This window comes from Lonchura striata, unplaced genomic scaffold (assembly GCF_046129695.1).
Source record: "Lonchura striata isolate bLonStr1 unplaced genomic scaffold, bLonStr1.mat Scaffold_132, whole genome shotgun sequence".
Lineage (NCBI taxonomy): Eukaryota > Metazoa > Chordata > Aves > Passeriformes > Estrildidae > Lonchura > Lonchura striata.
The window spans coordinates 267040-279766 of NW_027461093.1; the positions used below are offsets into that span (position 1 = coordinate 267040).

General features: G+C 45.2%; 1 protein-coding gene across 1 annotated transcript in view; it reads left to right on the forward strand.

Moving 5' to 3' along the window:
• The window catches only part of LOC110472376 (uncharacterized), a 259016-nt gene that overhangs the window by 82768 nt on the left and 163521 nt on the right, over positions 1-12727 (forward strand). The window contains 1 exon segment of the mRNA XM_077790622.1: positions 7015-7388. Within this exon segment, the coding sequence (XP_077646748.1) occupies positions 7015-7388 (374 nt within the window).

Genomic DNA, 12727 nt, shown 5'->3' on the forward strand with positions numbered 1-12727 from the left:
GGAGCATCTCATTCCTAAAAAGAAAACTCCCCCCACATACATAATCTCTATTTTAACATAATGTTGTAACCTAAAACTACACTTAACACAATACGTAAGGGAATTAATACAGCATAACTTTCTAACATGACACATATAATATTCATTGTAACATTTGCGAAAAGCCAATCATAAATATGCATTTTTCACAATCTCACCTCTTACTGCTCAAGCCAAATGATTTATAAAGAATATTTCCTGTCCTCTTGCATTCTTTGGACTCTGTTAGTAATCAAATAAAACATGGGATTAAACAAAGAAGAAATAACAAAACACTTGTAACACATAAAAGGAAGAATCCTAATTTCTTCCAGCATCCCATTCTCAATACATTACCCCACCTGCTAGTTTTTAACATTATTTTCCCATTTTTGGACTGATACCTGGGTCATAATTTTTTTCTGATATCCTTTGTTTTTTCTAGGATGACATCCTCATTGCCATCTATTTTCAACAATCTGTACACCCCATTCTTTAGCCAATAAATAGTGTAAAGCCAACCTATTTTAATGCACTGCAGGTGATGTTTGGCTTTGCAGACTCAATATTAATTCCAATGCCTGAGCAGCTTTGTTTATTATCTTCTCTATAACTGCTTGGAGTCATTTAATATGACTCAGGATATAATTTGGGGTTAACACAGAGCTAGACTGCTGTGCTTGTTTTACCTTTTTTTTTACTAACTGTCTCTTTACCGAATCTTGGACTATATTGGACTATATTTCTAAGATCAAATGTAAAACAAATCCATCTCTCCTTTTGGACATTCCATGCCCCAAGTATTACTACTTTTTCCTAAGTTCTTTGTAATGTGATAATTTTCCCCCTTTTTCCTGAAGGTACTTAATTTGGATGGGTTATAACAGTGGCTGTTGACATGGGTGTGTGTAACAAAAAGGAACTTTGGTTTCTTTCCATGTGATACTTTCTGTAGCATTTGTGACACGATCTTGCTGCTATCTCAGAAGGGAAAAGACAACAAATGAGAGACAGAAACAGGAATGACAGAGGTCTGGTGTGGCTTATACCCCCACCTCCCCTGCCTGTGGGGCTGCTGCCCACAGCAGGTACGTGTGATCTTCTCGCTGGTGAGTACAGTGCTCAATCCAGGCTTGCCCTCTGTTTCCCTTGTCACTCCTTTTTTACTCATTTCCAGGCAAATTGTTTTTGACACCTTTTAACTGTGGTTTTCCACCATTCCTCAGGTATCTCTCAGTCCACAGGCATTGATAATCCCCATCTACAAAAGCAGTTTATTACTTCAGTTTTTGAGGTCTTTCTGTATAGGGGATTGATTCAGTACTCAATACTTCTTGCCACAAGAACATAGATTTTGTGAGCTACAATGCCAATTATTCTCATAATTTAAACATTCACTTATAACCCAGCTGCCATGTCCAATATGGGGATGAATCAAATAAAGTATACAGCATAGTATTAATGGTAATTTCCCTTCTTGCCTGTACAAGTCACAGGCTAAGGCCAGACTATAAGAACTCTTTGACTCAAACACTCCCGACCCTCCTGTTTGAAGTGGCAGTGTTCCTCTGCCAAGGAGGTGTCGGAGGCGTCTCAGGGCTTATTCAGGCAGGGCTTAGAACCAGTGATGCAAGCTTTGCCTTATTTCTCAGTTAGGTGTTATTCTTTGTACCTGCCTTGGATCATTTGGCTCTTCCCAAACCATTACCACCCAGTCCTGGTTGAAAGTCAATTTGGTATCACCTGGTTTAGATGTGATAGTCCATTCCTCACGTTTCTTCACAAATTCTTTTATTTTGCTGGCATGAATTCACCCTCTTTTCCATGGTTGGGATTGCTGCTTTAGTAGTACCTGGAAAGGACTTCTTAATAACACAGTGTTAAAAGAAAAGAAAAACAATACTGCATTAACTTTCACCATTAGTTTTCTTCAAAACTTTCTGGGTTTAACTAAAAACTTTTTCTGTAGCTGCTTCTTCTTCTTGTATCCAGCTGTGCTAATTGCTGCAGAGGCCAATTCTTCTTCTTGTGAGCTATAATTAGTTAAATAAAAAAAAGACTAGCCCAAATTTAACACAAGATGTATCACATCTCTTGGTTTTTTGCTTTTTAGGCAACATCCAACTGTTTTAGTCTTACAGACCCATTCTTCAGAACAAAAGCCTCCTTTCCTTAATAACAAAAATCAGAAGGAAAAAAAAGAAGTCTTGTTTAAAAAAATAAAGCACATTGTGAGAGTCAGCTATCTCTGCTTTGATCTTATCTCTATTGGTGGTCCAGCTCTCCCTCTTTTTCACAGCTTTGCCTTTGTCTGTACTTCCTCACTCCCCTCCCCTTGTTGTCACTCTGTCTAGCAGGAATGGGGGAGAACTTACAAATAGCGACGGTATGGGGATTTTGGGGTGTATTTCACTCTTTCTCTTTCTCTCTCTTTCCCTTTCTCTCTCTTTTTCTCTCTTTTTTTCTTTTTCTCTTTTTCTCTCTTTTTCTCTTTTTTTCTCTCTTCTCTCTTCTTCTCTCTTTTTCTCTCTTCTCTCTTTTTCTCTCTTTTTCTCTCTTTTTCTCTCTTTTTCACTCTTCTCTCTTTTTCTCTCTTTTTCTCTCTTTTTCTCTCTTTTTCTCTCTTCTTCTCTCTTTTTCTCTCTTTTTCTCTCTTTTTTTCTTTTTCTCTTTTTCTCTCTTTTTCTCTTTTTTTCTCTCTTCTCTCTTTTTCTCTCTTCTCTCTTTTTCTCTCTTTTTCTCTCTTTTTCTCTCTTTTTCACTCTTCTCTCTTTTTCTCTCTTTTTCTCTCTTTTTCTCTCTTCTTCTCTCTTTTTCTCTCTTTTTCTCTCTTTTTCTCTCTTTTTCACTCTTCTCTCTTTTTCTCTCTTTTTCTCTCTTCTTCTCTCTTCTTCTCTCTTCTTCTCTCTTCTTCTCTCTTCTTCTCTCTTCTTCTCTCTTCTCTCTTCTTCTCTCTTCTTCTCTCTTCTCCCTTTCTCTCTCTTTCGCTCTCTTTTTCTCTCTTCACATTTCAACATCCACATTCCAATATCAGTCCACTTTCTAACATTAGTCCTACATCCTGGAGAGGTGAGTCTGCCAATCACCTCTCCCTCCTTTTTCAACTTCCTTACAAATTTAATTACTTTTGTTATGTGTGTTCTGCAGGCCTTTAATTCACGGCACCCTCCGCCAAGGGCTACCAGCTACCCACACCTGACAGTGCTAAAACTAAAGACTTATTTTGCTGTCACAATTTTCCATTCACAAACTTGAAAGGGTTGTAGGAACAAGGTAAACAAAAACTTACTTCTGAAGTGATCTTGCCTGCAATAAAAAATTTGAGGCAATGCTTGTTAGTGCAATGTAATTTGCAAAGAAGCCAAGGTTTGATTTGGGAAGGGCATCTGAGGACACAGAGCATGAGTTTTACAAATCTATAATTTGAAGAGGGAATAGACAAAATGTGGATACAGTGGGGGAGACAGCAAGTAAGGAATTCATCTCTGCAATACTCTCTTTTTGACTGCCAGGAGACACTCTCTGAAGGGGTTCTTACAGTACAAACAATAACTGGATGGGAAGAGGCACTCTTGAATTTAAGCTTTGGTGTCAAAATAGGAAACTGCCCCTGAGCACTGCAGTGCTGGAGCACCCTGCCTGCAAACTCACCAGAGGCAAGCCACTGCTGCCACGCTGCAGGGCTGCCTGCAGCACAGAGGGAATCATGGCCAAGCCCTCCCTGCAGGCTTGGGCAATCCACACAAGGAATCACAATTGCTTCATAGCTCTCTAACTCATTCAAGAAATAGGAAACTGTAGTAAACAGAGATCTCCCTCACCATCTTTTTCATATGTGTGTGTCACACACCCACTGTGATGCTGGAAGTAACAAATTGTTTACATTAGAAGATACTGAAACTTTTTCTTTATTTAGCTTTGTAGTTTCCCTTTTCTATATGTAGCCACCTCCCATTGTGGGAAAAAATGAGCCCTATTTTTTTACAAGTGTTTTGTATGCACAATTTTATTTGCTGTTCTAGATACACTGCAAGTAGTTAGCACTTCCAGAAAAAACAGCAAACAAACAAAACAAAAAAACGAAGAAAGCAAAACACATTTGGGTACATGAAAAAAGAACTGGTTGGAAGGAAAATTGTTTCTCATTGACCTACCAAGCAGCTGGTGTTGCCTTTAGTTTAACTTTACACACTGAGAACACTTGATTGAACAGCCTGCGTTGACTCAAATTAATAGCAGGTTTTGCTATGTCACAGCTGTAAACTAGTTTTTCAATCCTAGAGTACAGTAAGTTATGTATTTCAAGATAAAAATCACAATGCAAATTGGAAGAAATTTAGTACTGCATGAGGTGTGCACACAATTAATTTACCTCTAGAAGTCAGTTTATGGCTTTCCTCTACCAGGATTGCAGTAGCTGCTATAGCTTGAATACACACTGGCCAGCCTTGATTTACTGGATGCCACATCTTTGATAAATAAGCCACGGGTCTCTTTACTCCTCCCCACTCTTGAAACAAAACCCTATGAGCTACCCCCTTTTTTTCATTTACATACAAATGAAAGGGTTTTGCTAGTGAAGGTAAGCTTAAAGTTGATATTGGGGCTAGTTTTAACTTCTTTTTTCTTAGTTTTTCATTACCCTTTTTGATCCATTTTATATCATCTCCCTCTGTCAGTTTTTTTTATTCAAAAATTTTACTGCCTGTGTATATCCTTCAATCCATAATCTATAATATCCCAATAATCTGAGTATCTTTCTGATTTCCCCCTTTGAAGAGGGAGGGGGAAGGGATAGAATCCCTGTGTTTCAGTCTGGGTTGAGCTTCCAACTACCCTTACTAAGCAAGTGTCCAAGATATTTTACCTCTGATTCTACAAATTGCAGCTTCCCTTTTGATACCCTTAATCTTTTTTCCCCAAGAAAATTCAAAAGCTTTATAGTAGCCTCTCCAGCTTCAGCTTCCCCAGAAAGTAAAAGATTATCCACTTATTGGATAATTTGTATTTCAGGGGGAGTGGGGAAAGTTTGTAGTATTGTTTCTAAATCTTGTCCAAATAAGTTTGGGGATTCTGTAAGCCCCTGTGATAGTTTTGTCCATCTTAATTGCTGTTTTCTCCAGTTAGTGGGTCCTTCCATTCAAAAGCAAAGATAACTTGCTCTCCTGGGCTAATGGGCAAGCCCAAAAGGCATCTTTAAGGTCTACTGCACTAAACCACTGATGCTGGGGAGGAACTTTACTGAAAAGAGTATAAGGATTTGGTACCACTGGATAGCGGGTCTGAGTTCCTTTGTTAACCTCCCTTAAGGCTTGTACCAGTCTATAGCTCCCATCAGGCTTCTTTACTGGGAGTATTGGGGTATTATGGGGAGACATACAAGGTTCTAATGTCCCATCCTTTGTTAGTCCTTCTATTACTGGCTTTAAACATTCCCGTCCTTCTAAAGATACAGGATACTGCCATACATGTATGGGACAATTTTTTTTTCCTCAGTTGTAATCTTTATGGGGTCAATATTTAATCTTCCCCTATTTCCCTCCCCAGCCCAAACTTCCTTGTTAATTCTTCTTCCATCCTCCTGGCCTAGTTTTAAAAGTCTAGCTGTCATCTTCCCATCTTCTGGAACAACCCCTATTCCTAATTTCACTTGTAAATCTTGTCCCAATAAATTGCTACCTGCCCCTGGGACCAAGAAAACATCCCTCATCCAAAATTTAGTTTCTCCCTCTATTACCACATTTTTAATAACGGGTACTGTGAAACTCTCTCCTTTTGCTCCTGTTACTTTTACAGTATCTTTGCTTACACTATAACCTTTTGGAATATTTAACATAAAGGTTCTTTTTGCCCCTGTGTCTACCACAAATTCCAATTCTTCTTCTTGGGGACCCACTCTTGAAATTATCTCAGCATTCCCCACCTGGACCCACCTGCGCCCCCCCTCGGCCCCATGGCCCCGCGAGGGGAATTTGGGGAGGTGGGAGTGGGGCAGCGCCAAGGCCGGGCCCCCCCGCGCTGTCCTGGCGGGAGCGGCTGCAGTGGGGACCGAGTGCGGGCGGGAGCGGCCGAGAGCCCAGCGCTGCCCCAGCCCGACCTGCCCCAGCTCCATCCCTGCCCCTGCGCTGGGATGCTGTGGGGCTGGGGGGAAGAGGGAGCCGGCAGTGGGTGCTGGGCCTGGAGGCAGGAGGAGAAGGGAAGGAGAAGCAGGCTTGAGGAACAGAATGGTCAAAGGATGCAGGTGGCAGGAGAGGGTGGGATTGTGCAGGAGAAGGAGGAATAGCAGGAGGAAGAGGAGTGTGAGGAAGAGTAGAGACACAAGAGGAGGAGGAGGAGGAGGAGGAGGAGGAGGAGGAGGAGGAGGAGGAGGAGGAGGAGGAGGAGGAGGAGGAGGAGGAGGAGGAGCAGAAAGAGGAAGCAGCAGAAGGTTCCACCCCTCCCTGTGTCTGCAGCCTCCCCCCAGCCCCAGGAGCGCTGCTCCCCCCACATGCAGCAGGTGACTGTGGAGGGGAATCCACGATTTTCACAGGGTGAATCTTGGTGTTTCTGAGCTTGCTTGGGCTAAATGTTGGTGCTTTGGTTTTATGTGGCAGCTGAATCTTTATTTTTGGGGTAGGTTTTTGCTGACTTGTGATGTTTGGGGAGTTTTTGTTCTGTGTCTTGAAATTTGTGAGATTTGATTTTTGGGCTGAATCTTGGTGTTTTAGAGGTTCTTACAGATACGAGATTCCCAATGACTTCCTGAGATGAACTTGGGCAAGGAGGAACCCCCAGTCCAAGGAGCTCTTCTCTTGTTTTTTTCCCTCAAACCAGGATTTTTAATTCCGTGAGTGTGGCTGGATGGAGGAGGAGGAAAAGCCCCGGAGATGCTGCAGGAGGAGGAGCTGCAAACCCAGCCCAGGGAGCTGCAGGGATGAAAGAGCCCCCCTGAGCCAGGAAGGCGGGTGGAGATCCAGCCAGAGCTCGGAGCTGGTGGAGAAGCCTCATGGCAGGGAGAAGCCCCACAAGTGCTTGGAATGTGGGAAGGGTTTTAGCCAGAGATCCAGCCTGATCAAACACCAGAGGATCCACACTGGGGAGAGGCCCTACGAGTGTGGGAAGTGTGGGAAGGGCTTCAGAGACAGGTCTGGCCTGATGATGCACCAGGTGATCCACACTGGGGAACGGCCCTATGAGTGCTTGGAATGTGGGAAGAGCTTTGGGTGGAGCTCTACTTTGAGAAGACACAAGCGCATCCACACTGGGGAGAGGCCCTATGAGTGTCCCCAGTGTGGGAAGAGGTTTCAGACCAGCTCCAATCTCCTCCTACATGAGCGGATTCACACCGAGGAGAGGCCCTACCGCTGCCCCGACTGCGGGAAGGGCTTCAAGCACAACTCCGACCTCACCGTGCACCGGCGCATCCACAAAGTGTGGGGAGTGTGGGAAGAGCTTCTCCATGAGCTCAACCTTGGCCAAACACCAACGGAGGCACCAGTAAGGGAAGCCCTGTGAGTGCCCCAAGTGAGGGAAGAGTTTGGAGTGAGGGAAGAGAGTGCAGGAAGAGCTTGGTGCACTGCTGCAGCTCCATTCCCCATGGGAGGATCCGGGCTGGATGATCCCCAGTGACCCCCGTTGGGCAGAGCCCTGGTACCCCGGTATGGGGAATAAAACAGAGAGAAAAGCAATGGAGCTGATAAGGGGGCCTGATATCTGAGGCCTGACTGAGCAGAAACTGTGGGAGACACAGACACAGTTTGTCTCCCTGGGCAAGAAGAGGGGACAGTGGGGGGTGGCAGGGGTGTGACAGAGGGGATGAGGGGGTGACAAAGGGACAGAGGGGACAGCAGAGCCCTCCAGGGAGGGGACAAAGCGGACCCTGGGAGGACACTGGGGCCACCACAGGAGGCCACAAGTGCCACCAGGTCTGTGACACCTCCCCTGTCCCTTCCCCAGGTGTCCCCGTATCAGCTGGAGTCACGGGTGAACGTGGTGGCCACCCTGGGTGAGGTGGCAGCCACCGTGACCAGGTTACAGAGGGACGAGCAGCAGCTCATGTCCCCAGAGTCCCTGCACGGGAACCTGAGGAACTTTACCTGGAGTCTCGGTGAGACCCTGGAGCAGGGCGGTGTCACCTCCCTGGGCCACCATGGTGTCCCCTCCCTGGGCCAGGCCCTGGCCGTGCTTGGGGCCACCCCAGGGGCCACCTGGGCCGATGTGAGAGCTGCGGGCTGGGCCTGGCAGGAGTTGGTGGTCAGGCTCGAGGACAGCCGGGCCCTGCTGGCCTGGGATGCCACCGAGCTCCATGACACCCGCTGGGACGCGGCCATCGCTGCCATCCGGGCCGGGGACCTGCAGAACGTGGCCACCCGCAGGAGGACAGCTGGGAGCAGCCTGGTGGCCACAGCCCAGCAGCTGAAGGTGGCCCTGGGCAGGGAAAAGAGGGCCTTGGCAGGGCCACGCACAAGGCCCAGGTGGCTGCGGCCACCAACGAGGCCGTGGGAGAGGCCGTGGTGGCCAGCAGCCAAGCTATGGTGGCCACCAGAAGGGGACATTGGGCACAGGTGGCCCTGGGGCCGCTGGAGCGCTTGGTGGAAGAGTGTGAAGGAGGCAGGTGGTTCCCCGAGGAGCTGCAGCGCCGGCTCAGGGACATCGAGGCCATCCTGGAGGGGACAAAGAAGGCGTCCCCTGATGTCCCTGAGGCCTTGGTGGCCGAAGTGGCCGAGTTTGAGCAGCCGTGGGATGCCAGTGCCTGCCTGGGCAAGGATCACCTGCTGGGGACACTTGGGGACATCCACGACCTCCTCTTGAGTCCCTGTGGTGGCTCCGGCGGCCCTGGTGGCCCCAGCAGGCACGCCCTGGCCCAGCGGTGCCAAAAAGCCATGGAGGATCTCCCGAGGCTGCTGCAGCGATGGCACCGCTCTGATGCCATCAGGGACAGTGACATCCTGGTGGACAGCGCTGGCGTCACCAGTCCCCTCCTCGTGAGGGATCTGAGACCAATTCGGAGAATTTTCTGGGAATTTTCATGGGCATTGTCCCACATGCTGATGGGAGTTTCTGGGATGACGTTACCAGCCGCACCTGGGGCCATTCTGAGAGGACTCAGAAGGCTTTTGCATTCCCCTGCTGCCTTTTGCATTTTTCTGCTTTTTCTGTTGGGTTTGGCATTTCTCTGTTGCCTTTTGTACGTTCCTATTGACCCCCAGCATTTTGCTGAGGTGCTCATACTGATACTGATTATTGATAATTCCTTGCAGCTGCTCGCTGGCACAATAAAATCTCAGAGTTTGCATGGACAAGTCCAAGGCAGTGTGAGCTTTCTGCCAGGATTTGGGAATCCTTTACGAATCCAATTCTCACATCCCTGGGCCCCCCCGTTCCCGGCGCTGTTCCCGGGGGTCCCGCGGCTCTGGGGGTCAAAGGGGAGGGGGAGGAACCCCCGTGATGGGTGGGGGGCACAAAGGGGGGTCCGGGCCCGGTGCTCGGGGGGTCGGGGGCACTGAAGGGGTGCAGGTGCGGTTTTTGGGGGGTCCCGGTGCTCGGTGAGGGGGGGTCAGTGCTCAGCAGCGGGGGCTGTCCAGGGACCCCCCCGGCCCCCCCAAATCCCAGCCGGGTGTGAAAAACAAAGTTCACTAAGGGATTACTAAACAAAGTTTAATCAGGGATAAAAAAGGGTTTTGGGGCTGGCCAAAGAACTCGCCCTCAACTTAACCCTTCGTTCTCCGGATCCGGTTCCACTGCAGGGCCAGGAACACACTCCTGAGTTTTGACATTATTCAAACACTCCCGGGAGGTTTGTGTGTCCCAGGAACTCGTGTTTGGGTCTCACCTCTGACTTGTCTGCAGGACATTCTGTAGATTAAGTCTATATTTTTGATTTCTTCTCATGGTTCCACCCTGTTGTTTCAGGCCCCCTGATAAATTCATAAATTCTTCTGAGCTTTGTGTCACTGGTATCACCTGGTGAGGCTGGTCCACAGATGTGGGAAACAACTGAATTGTTTTACACCTGAGTCAGTCACACAAAAGCATTTTAACATTGCATAGTCGCTATTTCAATGTTTATTATTGATCTATTTAATGTTTATCTATTTTTAATATATTAAGGCCTATGATATAATATCTGTTCATTACTCTAGCAGTAAATTTGTTATATGGTGCACACATAAATGGATCGATTTTGTTGTACCAGCGAGCAGCTGCAAGGAATTATCAGTAATCAATATCAAGTACCACAGCAAAATCCTCGTGCTCAATAACAACGTGCAGAAGGCAATACAGAATTTCAAAAGCTGATTATTCTATTGTCATTTATAACCCGGCTCTGCTGCAAGGCACCGAGGGGCTCATTCAGCCCCTGACCCACCGGCACCCCCATCAGTGTCCCCAGAGCGTCCTCAGAATGTCCCCAAGTGTCCCCAGTGACGTCACCCCAGGAATTCCCATCAGCATTTGGGACAATTGCAATGAAAATTCCCAGAAAATTCCCCGAATTCGTCTCAAATCCAGTGTGGTTTGGGGAGGGGGGAGAAGTGACAGCAGCGATGTCCCTGAGGATGTCACCGTCCCCGACGATGTCACAGCGGTGACATCGCTGTCCCTGCAGCAGCCTCGGGATGTCCTCTGTGAAAAATGCATATTTTATGGTTGGCTTTTGCAAGTATTAAATTGAATAGGATTTGTATTATGTTACATTGATTAGTAGTGCTGTATTAACATTTTAATGGTAGGGTAAATGTAGATTTGTGGTTAAAATGGAGCTTTTGTGGTTAAAATAGAAACTCTGTGCGTGGGAAGAAAGGAATGAGGTACTTGCACCGGGACAGCAGCCGCAGGACACCGAAATCTTCCAGAGAAAAAGAATTTACAGCTTATTGTAAATGCAGGCGAGCCGGGGGGAAGAAATGACAATGCCTGACTCCAGCTCAGAAGGATGAATGGTTTCTTTATTAGAACTATACTAATATACATTAATATACTGTTTAAAGGAGATACTAAAACTACAAACCCACTTTTTCTATTAATATACTATTTAAAGGAGATACTAAATTACAAACCCACTTTTTCTATTAATATACTGTTTAAAGGAGACACTAAAACTACAAACCTACTTTTTCTATTAATATACTGTTTAAAGGAGACACTAATACTACAAACCTGCTTTTTCTATTAATATACTGTTTAAAGGAGACACTACAACTACAAACCCGCTTTTTCTAACTCCCAAATCTAACTCCTCACAACTCGTGACCCTCTCTGAGATTCCAGCCCCAGGTGGGTTGGATTGGCCCCAGGCTCAAACGATCCTCACCAGAACCCAACCCAGCAACCACCCCACAACAATTTGGGTAACAAATTGGTAAACAATTCTCCAAACACATTCCACATGCTAAAACAAGGAGCAGAAACAGAAATTGATTTCTCTTTCGTTTCCCTCTGTGCTCCTCTGTGGAAAATGCTGGGAGGCAGAGCAATGTGCTGCCACAAGCGCTCCCTGATTAAAGGAAATTCACTCTCCGTGCCCCGCTCAGCCCTGCGGGCGCCGCGGGATTGAGAAGAGGCTGCCACTGCTCCGGGCTCTGTGACTGGACAGGATTTATGCATCATGCATGAGATCGATGAATATGCAACAGGCTGCTGCTTTTAGGTTATTCCTTGTTCAAGGCGTGGTTTTGGCAGCTCAGTGCCCGAACCATCCGGACGTCCGTAATCCCTCGCTTTTTATTGTCTTGTCACTGTCCTGACCTCATTGTCCACATTCTTATTACTCTGATTTTATCGCTGTTTTTTTACTAACTGTTTTATTACTAATAAACCTTTACAATTTTAAAAACCAACTGACTGGTGTTTTCCACAGTGCCCAAAAACATCCGGATGTCCGAAATTCTTCACTTTTTATTGTCTTGTCATCGTCCTGACCCTCATTGTCCAGATTCTTATTGCTCAGATTTCATTGCTATTTTTATAACTATTTTGTTACTAATTAACTTTTTGAATTTGTAAATTTTTAAATTTCAAAAACCAGCGAGTGGTGCTTTTCACAGTGCCCAAGAACTCCTGGATGTCCAAAATTCATTTTTTATCATCTTGTGGTGTTCTCATCCTCATTGTCCACATTTTTATTACTCTGATTTTATTTAGTATTTTATTATTTTTTGGTTTGTTTGTTTGTTTTTTTTTACTCACTATTTTATTACTAATAAACTTTTAAAATTTAAAAAACAACTGATTGTTATTTTCCACAGTGCCCAAAAACTCCTGGATGTCCAAAATTCTTCATTTTTTATCATCTCGTGGTGCTTTGACCCTCATTGTCCAAATTTTTATTACTCCTATTTATTGCTATTTTTATAACTATTCTATTACTAATTAACTTGTTTGAATCAGTAATTTTTAAAATATTTTAAAGAACCAGACTGGCATTTTTCACGGTGCCCAAAAACATCCGGGCATCCAAAATGATTTTCTTTTTATCGCCTTGTGGTTGCCTAAATGTCATTGTCCAGATTTTGATAACTCTGATTTTATTTTGTATTTTAATTTTATTATTTTTATTATTTTAATTTTTTATTTTATATTTTTAATAACTATTTTATTATTAATAAACTTTTAACATTTAAAGAACAAGTGATCAGTGTTTTCACAGTGTCCAAGAACTCCTGGGTGTCCAAAATTCTTCATTTTTTATAATCTCGTGGTGTCCTGACCCTCATTGTCCACGTTTTTA